Raw genomic sequence first — 26,678 nt, 5'->3', positions numbered from 1 at the left:
TGACAGGGTCGTCCGATGCTGTGGGAAGTCAGGACCTCTTCTCAACCCCGGAAGGTTTCAGCCAGTCCCAGCCCTCTGGGAGAGGGAAGCTCTGGTAAGCAATCTTTTTGATTTGTTGCTGCTCAATTACATGAGGTAGAATATAACAAAGCAAAGGACAGCTCTACAAGTGGGTGAAGGGATCAAAATGTACAAAACTAGCTGTGTTTGCGTGTGCTTAACGTTCCCTGTGCAACTAAGTGGTGTGACAGAAAAATGTGTTCATGCACGTTGAGATTTCATGGGAATTCTCCAGAATGATTTCCAAGAAACTTTCCTGGAGGTACTCGCCTCTACCGAAGTTGCCTTAGCAGAGCTGTTTTGTTCCTTCCTCTATTGTAGGAAATTTTCCCACACCAATTGGCCATCACTTGTGCAGGGACCAAATGGCACATAGGTGAGCAGCATATGGACCTGGTCTGAAGCTGCTCGCATGGAGATGCGCCCTAGCATCCCTGCTTATTCTCAGGAGTGAGATATCGGCTTTTATGACCCTTCCATCTGTGGAAAATGGTGGCAGAATTTACAAATTTTGTCCTTAGTGGCTTGCTGTGATGTCCTTAGACAAGCACCAAGATTCTTCCCCCCACCTCCACCCTATCTGGAGCGCATACCCCCTCCCCCCGGACTGAACTCACCATGTTTAGGGTGTTCACTGAGCTGTGCGCTTGCCAGGGAATGGTGAGAAAGAGGTGTATTTTACTGGAATGATTCAATGCTGTGAGTACACTAACAATCATGCTTCTGTTCATTGTTCCTTGTGCTTCTGCAGATGTGGCCTTCAGAGGTACCCCCTACACACTGACGGAGCACCTCTGCCTGATAAAGCAACCAAGGAGGAGCAAGGAGGAAATATTTCAGGAGGTGCTCCAATCCTCAGAGGCAGAAATACAAGAACACAGAGTGTTGAGACAGACTATAAATGGAAATCATGGAATAGATGGGCAGGTGAGGAGGGAGAACCAGGAGTGGAAAAGCTATGGAGGAGTAAACAGCTGTTGAAGTCCCTGATCACACTGCAGACTGAATTCATGCATGTTCATCCCCTCTGCAGCCAATACAGAACTGTTTGCCATGCCTTCCCCAACTCCACCTACACATTCTTCCCAATCTCCCAGCCCATCTCATACCCCATTCACTCTCCCCCGAACAGCTTCCAAAATGATAGCTGGACTTATAGCTGTTTGGAAGAGCCGCACTGCCCTTCACTGTTGTTCTCTCCCTTCCCACCTAGCGTTGTGTGTGTTGTTAATTGTTATTTAATAAAAAACACTCTTGAAGAAAAACAATTTGTCTCCTACACACTGCAGTTGCTGCTGAAATTGATACACAGTAGCAACTGGATTATTTGTAGAGTACAAATCCTGGTCAGCAATCATTCAAATTTTCATGCAAGGTGGTAAGTAAACAAAACATAACACAGTGCTGTTTAGAAAGACACCTTACTGGTGCTCGTTGTAAAAATGGTGCCAGAAGGCCTCCCTGATTCCAACAGCCTTCCCATTGTGCCCCTCAAATAACCCGTTTAGATCTAACCTACCATTAAAGCAGCACCAGCAAGCTTTTAATCTGCCAAATGCACATTCTACGGTCACTCAGCACCTGCTCATCCTGTTATTGAAGTGCTACTTGCCCATAGAAGGCTTCATGAGCCATGGGACTAAGGGGTATGCTGGGTCTCCCAGAATTGCTATGGGCATTTCAACATTCCCCCTTTGGAATCTTCTGATATGGAAAAAAATTACCTGCTTGCAGCTTTCTGTACAAAGTCTAGTGTTACTGAAGATGTGTGCGTCATGTACCTCCCCTGACCACCCCATGCTGATGTCAGTGAAATGCGCACAAAGTGCCTGCAGTACCATAGAGAAGTACCTCTTTCTACTGATATATTCAGTCACAAGATGGTCCAGTTCAAAATTGGGAGATGCGTGCCATCTATCACCTCGCCAGTTAGGGAATCCCATTACTGCAAAGCCATCCACTATTTCACGCACCTTTCCAAGAGTCACAGTCCTTCATAGAAGAATGTGAATAATGGCCCTGCACACTTGCAATCATGCAGCCCCAACGGTGGACTTCCTGACTCCAAACTGATTCGTGACCGACCGGTAGCAGTCTGGAGTAGCCAGCTTCCACACAATAATCCCCATGCGCTTCTCCACCAACAGAGAAGCTCTTATTTTGGTGTTGTTGCACCACAGTACTGGGGCAAGCTCCGCACACAATTCCAGGAAGGTGGCTATCTACATCTAAAAATTCTGCAGCCATTGCTTGTCAGCCCAGACCTGCATAATGATGTGATCCCACCACTCAGTGCTTGTTTCCTGTGCCCAAAAGTGAGTGTCCACCATGTGCAGCAGTTCCGTGAATGCCAAAAGTAATTGTTTCTTTCCATGGCACAGAACAAGACAGGTGCCTCAGATTCTTGTTTAGATTGGGAGCTCATGATATACTGCATGACCATCCGTGATGTGTTCTTAACAGTGACCACAACAATGGAAAGCAGTGCAGGATCCATCCTTTCAGACAGAGATGGTGGGCACAGAGTAAACAGGGGCTGTTGAAAAATGCCGCAAATGCAATTGGAAACCCACAGAATGATGGGAGGGACCAAAACTGCATCATGGGACATTAAGCCCGCACTCCACCTTCCCACAATTCTTAGCTGCAGAGGTGGCAAGTTGCACAGTGGGATAGCTACCCACAGTGCACTGCTCTCCCTGTCAACACTAGAGTACCAACTGTGGATGCACTCCACCGACAGAAGGAACTCTGTGTGAACTGGGACAAGCAATGTAATTATAGTGCTTTTTGATAGTTGGCGTAACTTGCGTTGACAAAACTCCATCGTGTAGACAAGGACTCAGAATGGGCCCTTCTTCCCTCAGTGTTTGAACAGCCAGGGCCTCTCTTGTCTTACTCTCTTTTCCAGGTATCTCAGAGCAACAACAGTGAGGAAGTTGGTAGGCCTAGAGCACAGAGGCTTGTGTTTAAGCAACTAGAGAGGGCTGAACGTCAGAGACCTCTTTTTCTTAGATTTCCCTTGATCCTCTCAGATGGAGAAGAGGAGGACATTTCAGTCCTAGAGTCCCACGGAGACCACTTTGTGGTGACTCTTTCAAGCAGCTTTCTTGCCAAGTGAAAGGGAAAATTCCTATTTTACCTCTGACTTTTCATTCCAGAACGCTTCATGGCAGATAGCCATTACAGTGCACCATCTCCATTGGCTTGCAGCAGACCAGATCTTTGCTGAGCCTGGGTTTAGGACTACACTTCATGATGAACTCTTCAGAACTAGGGCTTCCAAAGCTGAAACATACTAACTATATAAAAGTTTTAAAGTGCTGTTCAACTCTGTTTGCAGCAGAGCCTCAACATGAAATGTAGAGATGTCGTGGAGGAATGCCCCCTTCTCTTTCAAACTACTTAAGCAAGCAAGCAATAGCCAGAAAAAAATACTGACCATAATGCAATATTCTGAGGGAGGATTGGCTTGTAACATGGAGGACACGAGAAATGAAAATGTATAGATAAAAAAATTGTCTGATTATGGAGGGCACTGAGAAGGAACAATCTTCACAGTGGGATGTTGAAAGCAGTAAATCATCTCTCGGGAGGTGAGGATTCAATTTACCCACATAGAACTGGGAAGGTACTTCAGGGTTATTGGGAAACCCTGTTCCATAGCATTCTTCTACCAAACAATGAATCAGCAGGTGTGACAAGGTCACATGATGTTTGGGATCAAAACCACACAGTAGCCATACAGAACTCCGGATAAGATGTGAGAGATCTTTCCACCCAAAAAATTGCTGTTTGGCTCAAAGTGCACAGTCATGAAAGGAGTTGTATTGAGGCTTTGACTGCCTCAGCTATATACAACTTTATTCCTCTACAGGCTGTTTACACCTAACCTGGGCATTTTTATTTCCTTAGGATATTTGGATTCAACCGGGACATCAATACCAGTTAAGTCACAGTACTACCACATTTGACCGAACGTGTAACGGAGAGGTTTCATTGAGAGCACCCTATGCACCTAAGCCCTCTCGGACTAGGAGGTGGCAAACAGGCAAGATACTTTCTGAGCAAAAAAGAAAAGACCTACAGTTGTGAAACTGAAAGGTTTATTAGGATTTGTAGCCCACAAATTAAGGTCATGACAGGAACCTGCATATTGCCAGAGGACTAAGAGTGGTGGCCCTCAGGAATCTGTTAAGTGACAGTGTCTTGTGGGTTTCTTACAGAGCAACATGCCCATAGTCAGACTTGTCTCTGCAAGAAGTGTTGGCCTTGAGGCCCACGATTAGGTCATCTTGTTAAAAATCCAACAGAATGTCCTTTGCTTCAGCTAACTTTACCTTAATGTGTGTCCCTTTTAAACTTTAACATCTAAACCTCAGGTGACAGAGACATCATTTGTCAATTTCCTCTGAGACTTTGTCTACACTTGCAGTGGTATGTAGGATACATGTAACTAGTCAGTGAAAGGCACACTGCATTCACATTCATAGCTGCAGATAGCCTCTCAGCCAAAGGCTCCAGCAGGGGGAAAGCAGCAAGGAAATTCCCACTCTTAATTACACCCTCAAACCAGTTAAGGAAGAATTACATTGCTCTTCAACTTGGCAAGTTTTGTTTTTTGGAGTTTCATTTTCTTAAGGGGGAAAAAAAAAAAAAAAAAAAAAAGGCACTTGCGAAGTTAGACCCTACACACACCCTTATGCTATTTCTGGGAAGCTTAAAAGAGCTCATGGTATCATACTCAAAGCTCCAGCTGTAGAGATTTCTCCTTCTCTTTAGAGAATCTAGAGGAGAGGTTTAAGACTTTGTGCTGTCCCTTTACGAGCTAATTGTGAACAATATCCTTCACCAGTCCCTGGGCCAAACCCTTAAGAGAAAGCGGGAGGGGACCCCGTGATGGGGAGTGTGGGTTACCAGGGAGGTTGAAATGATAGTCTGCAGGTATGTATCATGCATGTCTTCCTAAGGAAAATAGTAGCCTCTTTAGCTCCTGCAGGACCCTGAGACTGGAAGTGGAGATAGACTACCAGGAGAAGGGATCCAAATCACTACCCCCATGCTCCCTGCTGCTGAGTTCAGACTGAGTGGGGACTGACCACAGAATGAGAAGCTGTAGCCACTAGAGACCAATAATTTGTAACTGAAAGGTTGCAGGAGCTGACATCTTTCATGGCAGCTGAGACCTTACAAGTAAATAGGTGGGATGCTCTGTTGTCACAACTGTCTCAGCATGGATCTTGTACATCTGCTGGCTGGGAACAGGAATTTCTTCCTCCTGGTTGCTATGGGAGTACCTTGCCTTTCCCTGAGATTCAGGAGTAATTCAGTGAAACTTTCCTGCTTGTTCTGCAAGCTATGGGAAAAGGGGTCCCCAATATTTAGGGAAGAGGCAGGAGGGGGTATAGGAAAAAATAAAGTATTATGCCCAGTTCCATATCACTCATTCTGGCCTGGTCTCAGCAAAGGGAGCTTCCATGCAACCTGAACTACATGCCGGCTGGGAGCCAGATTTTACTGCAGCCTGATGCCACTGTCCTTTCTGAGGGGAAAGGAGAGAGAGGTGCTATTCTTCAATCCTCCCTCAGAAAACCAAAAGAAGTTCTGACTTAGCAATTTTGAGAAAACCCCTAAAGCCAATGAAGACAGACATTGATTTAAAAAAAAAAAAAATCTTTAAAATCTTGCAAACTGTTACAAAGCAAGAGCTGGAGTCTCCTGGGAGTGTTGCTTGGAGCAGAATTCTAGGGAACACCACACTATGAAAACTGACAGGGAGAGGACAAAGACATTTCAGACTGGAGGTTTGTGCTGGACTGGTCCAGAAGACGGCTTCCCAGGATCCCACGGTTTGTTCAAGGGACCTTCCTAGACATGACCCGGAGAGACGCTGACCCTACCCCAAGGCACCAGGCTCTAGGCCTGGAAGATCTCTGGAAGTACTTGACCAGCTTGTTGTTCTGGGAAACAGAAATTGGCTGACATCACTGGCCAGGAAGCAGACCTAAAGAACTAAAAAGCTGGGGGGAAAGAGGGGCGTGGTATGTTGCAGAATAGAGGAAGGGGTTGGGTCAGAGAGCTCCTTACCAGAGTCTTGTTGCCCTGGATCCAAGTCAGGACTGCCCTGCCACAGCAGAAGAGACTGGCAGGGTAGCGTTCTGGGCAGCTACTCCATAGTCAGTCAGGGCTGAGAGCTCCAGCTGCTGGAAATTCTTCTGAGCAGGGGAGGAAAGCTGCAGGGGAAGACGTCTTGTGAGGGGTATGCATCACTGCAGAATAGGCAGAGATCTCCATCCAGGCACTCGGTCAACAGGGAGGTACAGGAGACAGTTTCTGGCTCTCTCTTTGTTCTCCATCATGCTGCACTCTGCATGGGCAAGTAAGGGAGCATGGAGTCTTGCAAGGGAAGTTCCTCTGTCAATAAAGCCAAAACCCGATAGCCAACAGCTCGGGTATTTTTGGGGTTTTGTGCTGTGGAGGCAGAGAGCACTGGTGGGCTTCTCAGAAGCCACATCTTCCTTGCCACTCACTGCCAGGCCTGACCTGCCTCCAACACTACAAAGAGAAGAGATCCAGTGTCATGGATCTGTGGACCTCATTACGAATAGGAATTTCTTTTAGCTAAAGTAGCAGCCAAATACCAATATGAAATGTTACAAACCCCAGGTGGGAAGCCTGCTCCTCAGATAACAGAGAAACCTTTCAGGGGTCAAACTGCTGAGCATAGAGAAACATCTCCTCTCCAACTTGAGTGGGAAGGACAGAGAAAGAATGCTCCTTTTTCCATTCCAGCAAATGGCAGGGGGGTGAGGGGGAGCCTTCAAATTTTAGATGAAACAGTCCTCCAATAGCTCTAAAAACAGTACAGCAGTAGGAATCTCAGTAATCTGGACAGAAGGAGCTGTCTTTTCACCTGGGCACTAGGGTCTCTAAACCTCTATATCACTATCTGACTAACCAGTTTAGTCTTCGCAAATAAACGTCTCAGATTTTCAAACATAGGGTTGTTTACGTTACAAAAAAATGTATGGTTTGACCACAAATGAGTTAGCTGATAATGATGGCCACAACACAGCAGTCAGCACAACCTAAGAAATTCTGTTTGGGAACTCCATCTTTTGTTTCAGCCCCCTGTTAAGTTAGTCCAGAGGTCACCAAACTGTGGGGCACATCCCCCTAGGGGAACCTTCAGAGGGCATGGCGGGGCCTAGGCCAGCCGCCATGGTGGCAGAGAGGACATGCCACCCAACCCTGCTCTGCCCCTATCTCAGCCCCTGGCCTCAGCCCCGCAGCTGCAGCTCCAGCTCTCACCCTGGCCCATCTGCAGCTCAGGCATCAGCCCCTGGCCCTGCTCACAGCCCTCAACCACAGCTTTGGCCCCATTCCTAGCCCTGGCTCCCAACTGCAGTTTGGGGGAGGAGGGGCACAGACCAGGTAAGGTGAGGCATGACCCCAAACATTTGGAGACCACTGGGTTAAACCCTTGAGGGTTTTTATGGACTGATTAACAGACAATGTTGAACATAGGTTGTCCTGATCTGCAACTACTTAAGTCATAGTCAGCATTGTAACAGCTAGCTCAATTATTCACAATCATGTTCAAACATTAACATTTTATTGTAGACCAGTTCTTAGTGCAAGAAGATGGGAAAGTGAGAGGTGTGCACTGATGGGAAGAGAGAAAGAATAGTAGAAAAATATGGTATGAAGAAAAGGGGGTTTGTTTAGTGTGCTTGGGGGGCAGACAGAAGAAGAAAGGAGGAGGTGAGAACAGTGTAGGAAATGGAGATAAAGGGACAGAGATGCTGAAGACAACTCAAAGAGATGCATCAGGATCTTAATATATAAAAAGTGGAGTGAAGTCAGGGAGGGAATAATGGTAGAACAAGAGATACAAGTTACACTTTTAAAAGCGTATTAAATAAAAAGTTCATTTAATTGCAACATCAGTTAAGTACACAGTATCATATGCCTTTAAACTGTAAGGTGAGGCTTTTCTGCAGGGTAGCTGGGGGTGGAAAGATGCAGGAGCAGACGGTGCACTGAAGTGTAGCATAGTTATCTTTTACCCTCACAAAGAGTTGAATAATCTTCAGGCCCTCTGTATCCCTCTCTTATTCTGAATAGAGACTTCAACTCAGAGTCCATTAGTAGCAGAAAGTGGTTCAAGATTAGCAAACAATTTAAGGACTACAGCCTCAATCTGGTCATCACAGTCAATGACCTGTATGCTCCATAGCGAAACTGGATTTCAATTCTGCAATAGTTTCATTTAAATTTTTTTAAAGTATCAACTTTTAGTCAAATATGAAACTGAGTAAGTCATTCAATACAATCACTCCTACCCTACTTTTAGGCTGTCCATATAAAAATTTGGAAATAATGCACAAGTGTGCTGTAGAGGGTGTCAGAATAAAACTGGAAGTTCAGGGAATTGGGCTTTTGACATGTGGTAGCATAGTAGTATCTATTCCACAATCCCAAACTAACAGGATCTCTCTGCTACAATGTGTGAAACAGTTGACATTTAAAATCATCTTTAGGTTACAAAGTCAATATCCCTCTGCTGAGCCATTGTTTCAGGCTACCTGCAAATGCAGACTGATGACACTTCATCAGTTTCAGCTGTTTTCTCTGCAACCATAAGGGATAAACTTCTATAAAAGATTTAGATTCAAGAACATAATTCCATGGCAAAGAATGGACTCCATGGAAAGCTTCACAGGGAATACATGGGGTCCTCAGAGAGCACAGCAGTGACCAATGTAGTTAAGATTACATAAATACTTCCATTCTAACCGCCCTTGCAGCCAATTAATTTCTGAAAGTTTCATCTTTCAAGATGAAGTTTTCAATAGTCGGGTCTCTTACCAAAAGGTGAATTTGATTGCAAAGTTTGCTCACATGTAGTTCAGCTATTAGAACACAAGGAAAATGGGAAGTGTTATCCCCATTTTAAAATGTCACATTCATTTATTTTTATTTTAAAAATAGCAACAACTCCAAACCGGCTGTAGCTAGGAAGTTTAAATCTGGCATGGAAATAGCACCCATTGAGAAATCCTTTAAGAGTTTTCTGTAAAAACTAGTTTCATTTTGACAGTTATGCCCTGTTAAGGAAACATTCTATGCATGCTCAGTGCATTCTATACAGAGTTCTTAAGGAGTTCAAAGTGCACAGCTAAGAAAGCCAGACAGAAAGACATAGTATACCCTAAATTAGTTGAGCAAAGAAAAGTTTTTAAGTGTGCAATGAAAGAGAAAGGAACTCTTCCCTGATTCACTGTGCATCTTAAGATAAAAGTTACAAGGAGGTTCACAGGAGAGGGTCCTTTCTTCACTGGACTTCCCTAAGATGTTCAAGAGATGCTCCTGGGAGGTCTTTGGGACTCTGATTCTCATAACTTCTTACCATATTTCTTTGACAGGGTAACTAATTTGGTAGATAGGGGGAAATGTGGTGGACATAACATACCAAGACTTCAGCAAGGCTTTTGACAGTCCCATGACATTCTGATGAATAAGCTAGAAAAATGCAGGCTTGGCGGTACTACCATTAAGTGGATACACATTTGGTTAAACCACAAACAAAGAGTAACTATTAATGGAATGATGTCAGATTGGAAGAAGGTCTCAAGTGGGGTTCCACAGGGATCTGTTCTGAGTTTGGTGTTAACATCTTTATTAACAACCTGGATGTAGAAGAAAACAGATTGATCAAATCTGCAGATGACAGAAAGCCAAGGGGGCTGCCAACACTTAGGAGGACAGAGCTAAAATTCAGAAGGATCTTGATAAACTGGAGAACTGGGCTATAGACAACAAAATGAAATTCAATAAAGACAAATATAAGGTGCTACACTTAGGGAAGAAAAACTAAATGAACAAATACAGAATGAGAGATAACTGGCTTGGCAGCAGCACTGCTGAGAAGGATCTGGGAGTTGTGGTGCCACAGAGGGCAGGGCAAGACACAATGGGTTCAAACAACAGCATAACAGACAAATTAAATCTCAGGAAAAACTTCCATAGGAGGACAACGGAGCAGACTGCCTTGGGAGGTTGTGGAAGCAACTCTGCTCAAGGTTTTCAAAAGGCGGAAGGATAGTCCTAAGTCTTGGATGGTTTAGATACAACAAATCCTGCATCTTAACTAGATGACCTTTGCCATCCCTTTTAACCCTATGATTCTATTATATAGTTCTGCATTATGCACACACACACACACACACACACACACACACACACACGAAATTCCATAAAAAACCTAATAAAATACTAAGGTAGCAAGCACAGCTAAAGTTGTACATACTACTTGAACTCTGCCCCCTCCCACATACATCACAACAGTCTGAACATATTTGCATGCTACTGGAGTACAATACTTTTTTCTAACAGTCTTCAGACACTTCATTGTCACAGTGATCCTATATATCTGGCTGACCTCACACCAAGTTCCCTAAGGTATGGCTGCTGAACAGCTCCAGCACTGCCCGCATCTCAGTCATGTTTTTTTCCTACACTCATTTTCAGATCCTTGTCTCTTTCACATTCCCTATGTTTTGTAAAGCATAAGAGTTATATAGTATTGAATAATTCAGAACTTAATTGAACAAAGATGAAGAAATTAATTATACCCATTCTATTTAAGCATTTAAAGACTGCAATGCCAAGGAAGAGGAAGTAAGAGTGGTACAAGAGGGGGACAATTAGGAGGAATAGGAACACAGTGACCAAGAGAAAATTTAGAATGAATATCAGGAAAGATGCTAGTAGTGAGATCTAGTAAACTAAGACTTAATTGCCAAAAGAAAGCTGTAGATGTCTTTCAACAAGCAAGAAAAATTAATTCAGGGTTATATCAGGTTCAGTTCTCTTTTCTGGGGATTCTAGCAAGATCTCTCTTTAGAGGACCTCAGAAGTGATGTTAAAGACTCATGTGATCCAAGTTTCAGCAATTCCTATCCACACTGGGGAGGGAGAGCTAGAGATCAGGTGACTTCACTTTTCTAGTAAGGTATGGAAAAACAGGGTTCTTTTTTCAGAAAAATTAGGGCTATCTTTAAGAGTCATAAAACAGATGTAAAAGTAGTGACTGCAGTTCGTCTTTAGCATCCTTGCTTTCACCAAATTAAAAAATAAGCAAAAAGCAAAATACAACAAGTAATTTCTGAAAATCCTCCCATTTAAAAAATTTGAGACTGCAACTAGAGAGGCTGAAAAGAAGCTTTCATCAGGATCCCATTAACCTGCCACAACACAGGAGGCTTTCTAAAGAAAGAGGTTCACAAGTGTCAAGCCTCTCCCGAATCTGAGACAGAAGAAACACTCACCTACATTCAGCTAGTACATGAAAGGCTGAAACAGCTACCAAACAAACATGGCTGGATTAAACCCAGATGCTAAGAGACCAGTCAAGCAGTTTGTTATGGGCATATAAAGGAATCCAATTGGGCCCAACTGCACACAATTACTGTTTTTTCTACTTAAATTTGTAGATCTCTGAGTAAAACTCCTTCCAAGAAGCTTGGAGGCCTCAGTTCACTGGCTAAGACAAACTGTGCCTCTTGAACTCAAGAAACATGCCATCAGGGGAAAAGTTGCTGGGCTGGAATGGAGAAATGTGTGCCAATTCTGACTGATCTGTGGCTAGATTAAATCTGACTGAGATCACACCTCCTATAATTGACCCGTATGGTAGTGCATACATAACAGTAGACAGAGAGCTGAGCCATGCAATCTTAACAGTTTTTTGCAGTTAAGATCAGGGGACAGTAGGATGGTTAAGGAAACAAGGTTGTGGGACTCAAAGGGAGTTTTGGTTTGCAGGACCCTAAAGCTCTGCTGGCCTCAAAAGTGTGCCTGCCCTCTTTGCAAATGTCATGAACTGGAACTCTTTTGCTAGTAAACCATCTGAACATAGCACTTCTTGATACATCTACTTGAATCCAGCCACCCATAACAAAGGCCTTCAGAGCATCAAGGAAGACACCTCCTCACCTTTATTGCCATCTTGTGTATTAAACACATTAGAATGATAATATTTAACATGTGGTTCTCTACCATCAAATCACTTGGCACACTAAAAAGTTCAGCTATGCCAGTAAGCAACAATAAGCATTATTCACTACCTTTAGAGTAAATTGATTTTCTAGGAAAAATCCTAATAAACTGATGCCTAGTGAGGTAGAACACGTCCCCAGCACCTGAATATACTTTGTAACAGTTTAGCTTTATGTAGCACCTTTCATCACAAAGCATTTCATAGAATATAGAATCATAGAATATTAGAGTTGGAAGGGACCTCAGGAGGTCATCTAGTCCAACCCCCTGCTCAAAGCAGGACTAACCTCAGCTATATCATCCCAACCAGGGCTTTGTCAAGCCTCAGCTTAAAAACCTGTAAGGATGGAGATTCCACCACCTCCCTAGGTAACCCATTCCAACCACCCTCCTAGTAAAAAACTTTTTCCTAATGTCCAACCTAGACCTCCCCCTGCAACTTGAGACCGTTGCTCCTTGTTCTGTCATCTGCCACCACCGAGAACAGCCTAGCCCCATCCTCCCTAGAACCCCCTTTCAGGTAGTTAAAAGCCGCTATCCCCCCTCACTCTTCTCTTTTGCAGACTAAACAAGCCCAGTTCCCTCAGCCTCTCCTCATAAGTCCTGTGCTCCAGCCCCCTAATCATTTTGGTTGCCCTCCGCTGCACTCTCTCCAAATTGTCCACATCTTTTTTGTAGTGGGGGGCCCAAAACTGGACACAGTATTCTAAATGCGGCCTCACCAATGCCGAATAGAGGGGAATAATCACTTCCCGTGACCTGCTGGCAATGCCCCTCCTAATGCAGCCCAATATTCCATTAGCCTTCTTGACAACCAGGGCACACTGCTGACTCATATCCAGCTTTTTATCCACCGTTACCCCCAGGTCCTTTTCTGCAGAGCTGCTGCCCAGCTCGTCGGTCCCCAGTCTATAGCTGTGCATGGGATTCTTCCTTCCTAAGTGGAGGACTCTGCACTTGTCCTTGTTGAACCTCATTAGATTTCTTTTGGCCCAATCCTCCAGTTTGTTTAGGTCACTCTGTATCCTATCCCTACCTTGCAGGGTATCTACCACTCCCCCCAGCTTAGTGTCGTCCGCAAACTTTTGATTTGTTCCACAAACATTTGATATGTTCCACAAAGCACCAGCAAACTGCAGCAGATGGAGGTGAAGTGCAGCAGCTAAAATAGTGCATATTCTTCACAACAGCAACTGGGGAAGGTTTAATTTTGCAATGACATTCCTATTCCTAGAAATGCCTCATCACAGGCTCCCATGTCCACACAGCCAAGCAAGATTCAGTTTGTAAGATACAGAATGAAGTCTTTATGAACTACAAAGAACTCAACTCTTCTAGGTTGAAGGTGAAGACCTGAATCAGCCCTTGTCTATATTTGCACCTAAGGAAGACAAAGTCAGGAGTAAAAATTAGAACTCAGGACATTCTGGTTCCCAACCTAGTATATTCCCTATGACCATGGGAGCAACTTGATGAGAGCAGAAAGCAGGGTGGATTGATTTAAATCAAGTTTCCCACTGATACATCTTCACATATTTCTTAAACAATGGTGCAAATCTGATCACTAAAATATGTTAATTTACAACTCAATACAGCATTTTATAACATCTAGGAAGGTATACGTCATGTAATTTTTTAGATACTTAATTTTTATTATTTAGGAAATAGTACATAATACTCATTACCTGTGTCAAGCTGCAGATGCAGCAGCAGTACATTAGGAATGGTAAGAACTAAATCACACACACACACACACAAACACAACAGCACTTATTTTATTAAACTAAATCTTAAATGTTACATAAATATTTCACATTTGCAAATGCAGCAGTCTCCTGAGTTGCTGATTGAAGACTGTCCTTTAACTTTTTTTTTTTAAATTTTCAAATTTTATTACTTTACCAACAGACAAGTCATCACAATACTAAACATACGCTGTCCTTAAAAAAACTTCTACAACTAGCTCTCACGTTCCCCACTTCCACTGTCATTTTTATTCATAGACAAACAGAAATACGAGTTTTCCTGCTTTTTCAATTCCCAGTCCTTTTCTTAGCTTTGAGTGAATAAATACCAAACAATGAAAATATTCTCTCTGTGCCTGCAGAAGAAGCTACTGCTGTGAAAAGTTGGCTTAGCAACTGAAGGAACTCTGTTTCAAGGTGCTTAGTTAATGATTTCCACCAATTCAGGGGAGTGACTTTGTCCAAAACATCTTCAGTAAACATGTACTATTGAAATGGTTCCGCTCCAGCCCTGAAATTTATTATGACTGGCATAACTGAGGAGTGATTTTGAGATGCCTGTGCCATGGCAGCATCATCTTCAGAAATTAGGCATCTACCTTTATATCTGGGGTCAAGAATGTTCGCAAGAAAATGAGGTGGAGTTACTGCTTGATCCATTTGCTTCTTTATTGCCTGCAGTTTAGCTTCCTGGTGAGGTATTTCTTCAATGTCTCAAAGTGCCTTCCAAATTTCGACAGCATCAGCAATGCAGCAGCAATTTTGCTGACGTTTAAGGCTATGGATATAGGCTTCAGTATACTGAGCATATCCTCTACATTCCTCTTTAATCCAATGTTAGATACTTTGGATGAGATACTTCCATCTATTTTATCACGGTTTTCTTCACAACATTTTATGAGAATAGGTCAGTCTTAATAAATTGTTCAAAACAATCAACCACAGAATTCCATCGAACATCTTGAGGGAGAATTAGTTTGGATCCTCCTGCTCTCTTCAGTGAAGCTGAAGCAAAATGGTGGTTACGGAAGTATTGCGACTTCAGCAACATTTTCTTTTATTCATGGAGAAGACGTACGTAAGTCTTTGGCTAAATGGGCACTGCAGCCATATGTTACTAAGGAGCATCCTTCCATTTCTTTTGCTAAGTATCTTCTCATCTTTGCCACGTTTGCAGCATTGTCTGTGACCAAACTGCACATGTAAGTGAATTTTTGTTCACCGTTTATTACAGCTTTCACTGCCACTTTTTAAATATTCTGTTGTGTGGGCATTTCCCAATGTAGCTATTGTTTCTGAAAGATATGCAATCTCATCTTCTGTGGTCACACAGGCACATATTACTGGATCATTGTGTACATTGCTCCACCCATCAAAGCTTAAACTGGCAAGTTTCCCCTCAGTATTTCTTGCACGTTGCTCAAGTTCCTTCTCATACACTGTATCTAGCAACCTTCCACCAATGTCTGCTCTATCAGGTGGAGTGTAGCCTGGTCATAAGGACTCAACCATGACAATGAAGTGTTTATTGTTAACAACGTGAAAAGGAGAATTAGTGGCATAAATGAACTGAGCAATCTTTTCATCTGTGGTGTCTTGTTGGTATTTGCTGGTCCTTACTACAAACCCATCCATGGTGGTGGTTTTAGTGGATGATTGAAACCTTTTGTTTACTACTGATACTTTGTTGTCTGAAACACGTTTAATTGCAGCACTGCTGCTAAACGTACCAACAGATGACTCTGAAGTTGTTGCAGACAGACAGTCACGGTAAAAGTCCATTATGCTTAAATGGGATCCTGAAACAAAATTCAAAAATGATTTTGAATAGTTGTTCTTCTCACTCTATTATTCAATTAATCATTTACATTTTTTTCAGCAAAGATGCCGATCCGATTCCAAATTACCAAAAAAGCTAAGACTGCACTTAGAGTGCATTTAATTTTGGAGTGAGCACCATAGAACTCACTGGCACTTCTGTTTTTTGAGAAAACAAGTATAGGATGGGGTTCCCTTGGGAAAGCTGAGTTATGCTGAAGTAAAATAAGGAATAGACATATGGCATCACCATTATATTCTGTGGCCATGATGTTCCAAAGTAAGGGGCACGTATTATGTAATATAAAATAAGAAAATGACGCACAGTAGCAACTGGCAACTCTAGATTTCTCTTACTGTAGCTTTCTGTACCATATACTTGGGTGATAGATTTTAAACCGAGTTAACTAATTAAACAAGCCATAAGGATTAGCTAAGTAAACTTTTTTTTCTAGCAACATCCAACATAGCAAACAGCTTGGGAATTTGTTAAATCACACTTATACTAAAAGGCATAGAGTCTTGAAGAATGACGAATTGCAAAGTGAATTATTTAAGTTACTAACCAGCTGATCCACATTGTTCTTCAGACATATCCACATCTTCATCCACGTCATTTTCTTCCAATAAGCAGTTTTCATTATGATGTTTCATTCTTGCAACTAGGCCCGGCATCTCCTTCTTGCACTTCTTACACTGGACACGTTTTCCTTTTTTACCCAGGGAAGGAATTTCTTCAAAATATTCCCAGATAGGCTCTCTCTTACGCCCAGAAGCCATGACAGTTTTTCTGTGGCAAAAGTGTGGAGGAACATAGGAAGCTCTGTGTGTACTGAATAATGTCTTCCCTTTTTCTTTCCAGTCCACTCCACTGTTCCTTTCTACTCTGCCTCCATCCTTTGTCTCTCTGTCTTTAAAATAGTTTAACTAACTCTTCTGCCTTGCTTGGCCCAGCTCCACCACCACATAAGCACAGAACAACAATAACCCTATCCAGCCTGTGTCTTTCTTTGCACACGTGACTTTAGTCAGCTGAGAAACAGAAACTGAAAGCCCAGAACTTTCAAGAAGCAAGAGCTGGTAGTTAGGATGGACAGACTACAGCCATTAATTCATTTTTATGAGACTAAGTGTAGGTTTAGCATGTTTCTGATGACATTTAATTATAATCTATTTTTTTAAAATGAGAAATTTAGTATTTTGATAATTTTTTAAAATATTGAAAAAATCTGATTTAAACAAAAAAACCTTATTTTTAAAAATAATTGATTTTTATCCACCCTGGCAGAAAGGGACCTTTTGCCAGACCCTCGACTATTTTACACTTTTTCCAGCCCAGTTCAGAACAACTGAGGAGTATTACACAGTTCACAACAAAGCTAAGTTTGCTATAAACACAGCCAGTGCATCCTTAACGTGTCCTTACCAAATTTTGCAAAAAATTCCTAGTGCGCATGCTCAGTAAGGCTTGCAAAACTGACTCTCAGGCCATGACTACACTAGGAAAAACTGATGTGTTTTTTTACAATGAGATCTAACAAGTTGTACATTATAGCGCAAGCAGCACAAACGGTAGTTTTATCTCAAAGTAGCTGGTCAAAGTGAACCCTAAGACTTGACCTATTTACACATGAATTTTACGTTAGCTAGCTTATGTTAGCTTCTTCATTATAAAAAAAAAAAAAACCACACATCCATTTTCCAAGTGTAGACAAGGTCACAGTACAAGCAGAAATTTCACCTGAAAACTGGGCCAAGAAGCCACCCGTGGAGGAGAGTGAGAAAATAAGGAGTAGAGCAGCCCAAGCCACTGCTCTTTCATCAGGAGGGGAGAAAACAGGCAGGAAGCAGAACAGTCGTACGTTGCTTGCTTTGGGAGTGGAGAGCGAAAATACAGAGAGCAGAGAAGCAGGATCTGCTGCCCTTTTATAGAAGAGTACAGAAATGGAGTGGCAGACACACCCACTTCTCTGAAGAGGAAACCAGAGCACTTCTTGCAGCCATCCCTAGAGCAGAGGGGGAGCAAGGAGCAAAGTGGTGCATGCAGAGAATAGTTGCTAAAAAGACAAAGGAGTTTCCAAATGTCCTGGAGAATTGCAAAGAGATAGGGGGCTTCATATTAGTTTATGGGGGGTGGATTAATGGAAGAAGAGCCCAGTAATTATTTAGTGGTGAGAATAAAGAAATAACCCAAAATTTGGATGGGTAGAAGAAGAGGAGAATGGGAGAGGATTCATTAGCAGTAGCAGGGAGTCAAGAGAACATCCTTGAATGTGTGTCTTTAGCAGGATGAGGAGAACTCAGATTTGTGTACTTAGAATGGAACTAGAATTTAACAACAAGTGTATGTCAGAAATGACTTAACATGGAAAGGCAGAAAATATTGGGTGAACAAATGGAGCTGTGATTATGTAAATTAAATAGGTGTGGGGCAAAAGAGGGCTCATGGAGAAACAAGTGCTTTTTATCCAAACTAGCAGGCTTTGTCCTCAGGCAAGAAGGTGTTGGGTGTTTGAGCCCTGACGTTTAGTATATAATTGTCAGACTCCCATAACTCCCAAATCCTCTGGAACAGGAGTGTGCACAAGTCCTCACTGAGGACTATCTCCACATCAGATTGTAACTTTCAAACATCAACCTAAAATTAAAAGGAAATTAATTCTCTCCATTTTGTCAAAATTCTGAGCATCTGAAAATAGGTGATTAGGGAAAGTGTAGTGTTTTGTAACTTTAACCATACTGTAAGTTTGCCCTTCAACCAGAGATCTCAAAACACCTTAGCTAACTAGAAACAGAGCCCTCACCTGCTGGTTTCCAGTGCTGTGCACTACACACTAAACACTTCCTTTAAAAGTCAAAAAGTGTCCTACCACCACCACTTCCTCCCTCCCCCAACTGCTGAAGTTTTAACTCAACTTTTTCAAGTTACCTTTGACGTGAAGGGAAACACAGGAAGTTTCTACATAGAACTATGTTTTAACGCAGAATATCACCAATTTAAGATAGATACCTAGATTATAGTCCCTAACATCTGTCACCATGTTATTTATACAAAAACCGTACCTACCACATGTGCTTATAATTCAGCAGCACAGTTAAAACTTGTCGTTAACAGTTTTCAGTATACAGTAAGCATGAAAGTACAATGTAAGGGAAATAAATTAGATGAAGGGATGGAATGAAAAAGGAACCAATTAAAACTGGAAGATGAAAACAAGGACTGAAAACTCATATAAAAGAAACTTAATTACCTATTGTATGGTTTCATATAATTATGAAAAGATAGAGCTCTATTACTTTAACCCTGCTAAATTCTTGTCTTTTTAGGAATGACTTGTCTAGAATGAGAATTCCAGGGAATACACCTTTCATTAGTCTACCACAGCAGTGGAAGAACACACAAATTCTCAGTGTAGACGAGGCCCAAGACTGTATTTGTCTAGATACAAGGTGTTTTAAGGTGGCAGAACATTATTACTAATTTACTAAATACTAACATATTTAACTAACGTGCAGTGGGGATTTAAAGGTAACTATGAGAACCATAATAGGGGACTGTTCATCCATTCTTAGTTATAGTACATTTACTATTTAAATCAGATTATATTTCTATACATAATAGGTGTTGGATTAACACTGCTATTTTTTAGTAAAAAATCCCATCAAAGGATGTCTTAAAAAAATCTGAACATTCCATATTTGTTATAGAGGTTAATTTACAAGTGTGTAGCAGCTGCTTACAATCTTGTAAATTTTTACTGAATGACTGCTATAGAAGACCAGGGCAAAATTCTATCTAATTTTTACAGTATTTTCCCAAAGTGTACAAAAATAGATTAATGATTATTTTGGAAATTCGATAGTAAATGTGGATGAAATTTGTATTTCATCGACTTCTAGTTAAAATTAAACCTGAGACAAAGCTTTATTCCTGCAATGCAATCTTTCTCCAGCCTCAGAACACCCCAAAAATTACAGCAACAACATGAAGTAGTTACTTGACTTAAGACACATGTTTTGTTAATATTTAATAAATCAAGTGGTTTGACCTGATCCATGATCTGGGGTGAATTTCAGGACTTGCAACAGCCAGGAATGTGGGGCAATCATCACAGTAGTCAAAAAGCAGACCACCTGTTTAATAGGTTTTAAACCAGCTCAAGGTATCTGGCTATAAACATGTTCTGGCCTGTTGAGTGATTTTTCATGTTCGAAATACAGTTGTGAGGCCAGCGTGGGTTGAAGAGGCCACTTCAGGAGAAAATAATTTCCATTGAGAGTGCCTTGTACTCTACATTACATAGGTTAGCAAATTAAGTTTCAGCATCGCTCTGAGGCAAGAACTTGCCCTCATTTTGCAGATGAGGGAATGGATGCACAGAGCTGAAGCAATTTATCCAGGATCACAAAGCAAATTTGTAGCAGATCTGTGTTTTATTCCCAATTCTAACTCCCAGTCCTGTTCCTTAGTTACACATCATCCCTCCAATCACGCTGAAGGTTAAAGCGAATAGCAATCACATTGCAAGTTTCTTCTACTAACTCCCCAGCTCAGGAGTTTTTGATGAAATATGAATCACTTTAGATCAGTCTGCCATATATTTCACAAAAAAGAAGTAGATACGGTAAATCAAACTCAGATTATAAAGCAGAAGGGATCACTGTCATCATTTTAGTCTGACTTCCTGTATAACAGGCCAAAGAACTTCCCTGTATTAATTCATGTTAGTACTAGAGCAAATCTTTTAGAAAAACATCCAGCTTTGATTTAAAAATTGCTAGTGATAGTGAATCTACCACAACCCTTGAATCATTGGAACAATTTATCATTACCCTCACCATCAAAATTCATGCCTTATTTCAAGCCTGAATTCGTCTAGCTTCAACTTCAAGCAATTATATTTTGTTATACCTTTCTCTGCTAGATTAAAGAGCCCATTATCCATTTTTTGTTCCCCATATAGATATTTATAGACTTAAAGTCATCCCTGAACCTTCTTGTTGTTAAACTAAACAAATTGAAGTCCTTGTGTCTCTTTCTCATGATTTTTCTCTGAATCCTTTCCAGTTTTTCAAACGTCTTTCTTAAATTGTGGACACCACACCTAAACAGTATTTCAGTAGCAATCGCACCAGTGCCAAATACAGAGGTACTATAACCTCCCCATTCAATATTCTCCTGAAAACTAGAACTAAAAAAGATATCCCAATTACAATTAGTAAACATTTTGAATGAAAACACAGAGAAATTCTGAAGGTTAACATATGCTTCATACCTGAACACAGTGATAATTTAACCAATCCTATTAAGTTTTGCTTTTATACCAAGTGAGAGCCAAAAGCTTGTCTACACTGGGACTTTTTTTGTACTGATGTAGCTGCACTAACACAAACCGCTAGTGTAAATGCATTTACACTGGCATAAAAAGTGATTTGCACCAATTTGGGTTTCCCCAGTCCAGAGGCAGTATAAATGGACTGTGTCTGTGCTCTGGGGGGTGGGGAGTAGTACATGACAACATAGGCAAGTCTGAAGTTTACACTTGTATTCTTAACCATATTCCAGCTGTTAGTTAAAAACAAAAATTATTCCATTAATTATTTTCCATCACTACCAGTGACATAAAAAATGCAATTCTTCACTAAAAATAAGAAGCTTTGATCTACTCCACTTGTACTGGAACTGCACTAATACTGGATGAGTCATCTCTTTCTAAACTGCATAAAAAACCTTAAAATGCCTCCAACTGTTCTATATTTTGAAGCAGCAATTCATTAGTTCATTCATATCAGCTGTGATATCACACATCCTGACAAAATAAACCAAATCTCTCAATGACAGGCAAGACTAGAAGCCATAAGAATTGTTTTAGAATTACACGGATATTGAACAGTTGCTCTTTATTAATACTATTGGCTTTTAATGCTTTCTGCTATATAATAGGAGCATGTAATAATACACACCTCATAAGAAGTGCATCTTAGCAATAGACTTTTGGAAGTTTAGCTGTCTATGTGATTATATTAGTTTTTAGGAATTATGAAGGAACAATTTAGGTTGTAGTACTTTACCAGTAATAAAAATGGGAATAAATTCAATTTAATGTACCAGCTTAGAATCCAATCAGTTAAATTTGCTTTCAACACAAACACACAAACAAACCAGGATACTTCCACATCACAAATTCCAGGCCAACTATTCTTAAAATTGAAAGCATTTCTTTCAAGTCACCAATTTAACACCATTGCTTAAACAGAACTAGTGGATTTTCCATCTATTTCAGGCCTTCTGTAGCAGCACTCTTGTAGACTGACTCCTTGACTGAATTACAACCTAGTACTCAACAGGGGGGCCAAATGCATTGCTAGCCTCTTAGTGCTTTCTATATATCAAGCTCTATGGACTGTTATCAAACTACTCTCTCTTTGGATTGATGCTGCTAACACCACACTCTAGTCCAAAGAAGATTCACTCAGCTCCAAGGCAATAGGTGCTTCAGAAATACCCAAAGTAGATATTGCCTCTTTTTTTCCTCTGATAAAACATTTAAAATTAGTTCCTACAACAAATACTAAGACTTTCATAAAATTATCAAGGCAGAGATCAACTTCTGAACACAGGCTGTATACAACACATTTATGGTTGATAGATAAAAATGTAGGGATAATTTATTTAAAGTTTTTTTTTTTGTTTTTTTTTTTAATAACTACAGTTGGATATCATGAACAGTATTGAGGCCCTTCAGCACTCGTAAGAAGGAAAATAAAGGAATTATTTCTATTTACATGAACTGACAAATTATGCTAGGTACATGTTAGGAAAAGGGCAGGTCTCAGGTCTCATAAAACTGATCAATTTGAGGTTCAAACTATTTCTGGCATACTGCCATCAAGATAAAAGCCACTTAAAGCTGTTATACTTTGGACTTTTTACAAAATGTTTTTTGTACTTTAGCTCCAAAAAAACTGGTCAACTTCAGTGATTAACCATTTCCTCCATAGATTTGTAAACAGACACAGGGATTGCCCAAAACCACCACCATTAATCCATAAGAGGTGAGGGAGGAGCAAAATGAGATGAAGGGAACTTGTAATACCAATCTCTGGAGAATTTCAGTGCTAATTTTTTTTTAAGTTTCTACTACTTATGGTTGCTAAGAACCTCCCCCAATGCTGTGTTTTCTTTGAGTCTACAAACAGCGCCACTATATCTGACTTCTCATAGCTTTCTCAAGCAGCAGCAGAATGAAACAGGCATGATTCTCAGCAGTCTCATCCAATCCACAAGATTTGGAACTGCAGCAATAGAACAGCCCAGAAATTTGTTAGTTTCACTATGCAGCTATTAAGGAAAGGTCTGAGCAGCAACAGAGAGCAGCACTGAAGCTATTCAAAAAATTAAGTTGAGGAGAGGAAGGCACCTCTCTCCCCATACACAGTACAGCCAGAAGACTAGAGAAGGAATAGAATAGTGGACACCCAGAAGCTAGACAGGTTTGAAGCAAGTGGAGAAGGTGGAACACATCCAGTTGAAGGAAACAGAGATGGCCACAGATTCATACATTCTAAGGCCAAAAGGGACCACTATGATCATGTAGTCTGACCTGTATAACAGATCACAGAACTGATTCAGCAAGACAGTCGTAAATGGCATATCTATTAGCCAGAGATCCAAAAGAAAGCTCCTAAGCAGGATCTGGAGACATCACCCTGGTAGAAATCCAAACACTCCCTTGTTCCAGTAGTCAGGAGTAGAGATGAGTTTGTCAGCAGCTAACTAACCTCGAACCTCCATGTGCCTACCTAATTTAATCAATTGTACAGGCCTCCAGTTAATAGGATCAGATATATTCTCAAATCCTGAAAACTTTATTTATATAAAATAGATTCACACATGCTAAGAACAAGTATATACTGAACAGCATTGTTTGGATTTGTGTGTAACTCAAATGATGTTTCAAAGCCCAAATATTGAATTAGGATGTGGAGGTACCCCACAATAAAATTCATTTAACTCTGTTCAGTAGGAACTAAAGTGAATCTGAAAGTTTCACTACAGGATTACTCTGCTGAGCAATCACTGAGATTATGAACACATTTACATATTAGAAGAATAAAAACGAGGGGCTTTGTTTAGATAATTTGGGAGATTATATTAAACAAGAATGAAAATATCAATTCAAGTATAGGCTGCAGAATTTCTTAAGGATATCCTGGAGATCCATAGTTTACACACCTTAAATCTACTTGCTTCCCTATCTATGCAAAGAGCTCAGAAAACTACAAATTTAACTTCTCAGTTCTTGCACTTTCTGCTGTTAATATCCATTATGAAAAACCATCTCTAACTGAAAAATGAAAACTGCATTTCCTCCTCTGGAGAAAGTTACCCACAAGATATAAAGGAATTACTAAACTTATTTTTAGAAACAAATAAATATGGAAATGTTACGTAACCACTATGTTATAAGAAGTTAACAAGCAAAATTATAAATCCCTTTGACTCTGAATAGTCCTCATAAGAGAGTATTTTACCCAACCATAATTGGGTCCAATCAATAACTTTACAATAACCTTAAACTTACTCCATTCCTTCTCTCCATAACAATGCTCCCCACTTTACATAATGACAGACAGAAAGGTAAGTTTTTGTTGCTCATTTTGTCTTTGGATGCAAGTCACTCCATAAAATGAATAAAAGTGCTAAATTCAGAACAAAACAAAACATTTTATGTTATAACAGATGCAGTTTACAATAGGCTAGAGTCACTATTACTGCATAAGATGCACGGGTGGTTAAATATAAAGAATTCAATCAAAAACAGTAAGAAACAGGACTAGTATTATGGTGCAATTGCAAACAGGCAAACTAGACAAGGATTCTGTTTCCGACATACAGTTACAGAGTTCTAATGTTAATTCTGAAAAATTATTTGCACTTTACCTTTCAAATTTCAAAAGGGTCCCTTGTGCAAGTGTTCTACACTGAGCTTCACAAAAACCGGAATTATATCTACTGACCAGTAATCTAAGCAAGGGTAGCAATATGATTTGAAGGAACGAGACAGAGTCAAAGCAGATTGAAGACAAATTGAAAAATGACAGAAGGGCTGTTTCCTCTAGAATAGAGCTGGTCTTCAGATTTAGCAAGGCTGAAAGTTCCTCCTATTTTTCATTCAATGGATCCTCGATTTCTTGCAAACAAGTAGTGATTTTTTGCACAGAACTTTGAAGGAACTCACTACAATTTGGGCTAATGTGGCAATCAACATAAGAATGGCTGTACTGGATCAAGCCAATGGTCCATCTAGCCCAGTGTCCTTTCTTCCAACAGTGGCCAGGGCCAGGTACTTCAGAGGGAATGAACAAAACAGGCAACCATCAAGTGATGCATCCCGTTGCCCACTCCCAGCTTCTGGCAAACAGGCTAGGGACACTTCAGAGCATGGTTTTGTATCCCTGCCCATCCTGGCTAATAGCCATTGATGGACCTAGCCTCCAAGAACTTATCTGGTGCTTTTTTTAACCCTGTTATAGTCTCGGCCTTCACAGCATCCTCTGGCAAAGGGTTCCACAGGTTGACTGTGTGTTGTGTGAAGAAATACTGCCTGTTTGTTTTTTGAACCTACTGCCTATTAATTTCATTGGGTGATCCCTGGTTCTTGTTATGAGTAAACACCATTCCCTTATTCACTTTCTCCACACCAGTCATGATTTTATAGACTTCTACCCTATCCCCCCTTCCTTGTCTCTTTTCTAAACTGACCAGTCCAAGTTCAAGACCAAGTCCAAGGCTGTACACGCTCCAAGAGCAACACACGTTAGGAGGATGTCTTTCTCCATGCCCAAAGAAACAGATGTCAGCAGCCCCCCAAGCACTGGGTCCAGTGCAGGGTCAGGCCGGGTGCAGGGGCGCCACACAGGGAAGGTGACCAGAACAAAAACGAGAACACCGTGAGCGAGCGAGCGAGCGAGCGGCGGGGGTCAAGGCCCTGCGCCTGCTCTTCCGATGGGGGGTTGCGGTGGAGGGGGGGTTAGTCACTCAACCCCCAGGGTACACGTGCGAGCCAGCCCGCTCCTTGCGAGTTCGGCCCCGGGCGGGCGGCCCATCCACGCCGCGGGGAGGGACGCAGGGCAGGCAAAGGGCTTCGCGTGGCCCGCCGGAACCCCCGGGAGCGTTAGCTGCAACAGGGAGCGGCGGCCCAGGCCCCCACCCCGGCGCGCCTGCCGGCCTCCCCGACAAAAGGGCCGGGGAGCAGCGGCCTGGGAGGGCCCGGGCAGGACACGGGCCGGGCCGGGGCACCCTGAGGTGAGGGTCCCCCCCGGCCCCGCACATGCCGAAGGCGGCGGGGGCGAGCAGAGAGGCCGCGCCCCCTGCAGCCGGAGTGGACGCAGGGCGGGGGCGCGGGGCGGAAGGAGGCCGGGCCGGCCCCGAGTGAAGGAGGGGGCGGGCGCGCACGGAGCTAATCCGGGAGGGCGGGAGGGAGGGAGGGAGGCAGGCCGCGGGGGGAGGGGCGCTCTGTGTCTCCCCGGGCTGGGGGAGGGGGAGGGGAAGGGGCGCCGCGGCGGCGGCGGCGGGCTGTGGCGATGGCTGCTCCCGCTCCCGCTCCCCGCGCCGGCCCGCTCCAGCCCTCACCTACACAGTGAATGAGCTTGTGTCGCCACGAGTCGAGCTGGTGGCGGAAGCCGCGCCTCTCAATGGAGCATTCCTGCCGCCCGCACGGACTCGCCATCTTCTGGGGGAGGGCCCCGCGCCGCCACGCCCACCGCCGCGGCACCGCGCGTCACCGCGCCACGCAGCACGCCTCCCTCCGCCCACGCGGCTGGGCGGGGCTCCCTGAGGCCGAGGGTTGGCGGCCGGGCCACGTGCTCGGCCTGCCGCGGGCCGCGCTCCCTGCCGACCGGACAGCGCGCTGCCATGGAGACGGCGGGAGCGCGGCGCTCGGCCTGGCCCCGCCCGCCCGCCCGCCAGGGGGGCCGTGTGCCGTGGAG

General features: G+C 42.5%; 1 protein-coding gene across 2 annotated transcripts in view; it reads right to left on the bottom strand.

Annotated features, from left to right (window-relative positions):
- LCOR (ligand dependent nuclear receptor corepressor) overlaps positions 1-26,433 on the bottom strand; it is a 100,830-nt gene extending 74,397 nt beyond the window's left edge. For both annotated transcript variants that reach the window (XM_067537233.1, XM_067537232.1), the window contains exon 1: positions 26,323-26,433. In XM_067537233.1, the coding sequence (XP_067393334.1) occupies positions 26,323-26,419 (97 nt within the window). In that variant the 5' untranslated portion in view covers positions 26,420-26,433. The remainder of the gene's footprint in view (positions 1-26,322) is intronic.
- Positions 26,434-26,678: the final 245 nt, after the last annotated feature.

Source organism: Emydura macquarii, unplaced genomic scaffold (assembly GCF_026122565.2).
Source record: "Emydura macquarii macquarii isolate MOO-44397 ecotype Brisbane River unplaced genomic scaffold, CSIRO-AGI_Emac_v2 contig_3692, whole genome shotgun sequence".
NCBI classification, from domain to species: Eukaryota; Metazoa; Chordata; order Testudines; family Chelidae; genus Emydura; species Emydura macquarii.
Note: the sequence above shows the minus strand (reverse complement) of the source record. Positions and strands in the feature narration are given on the sequence as shown.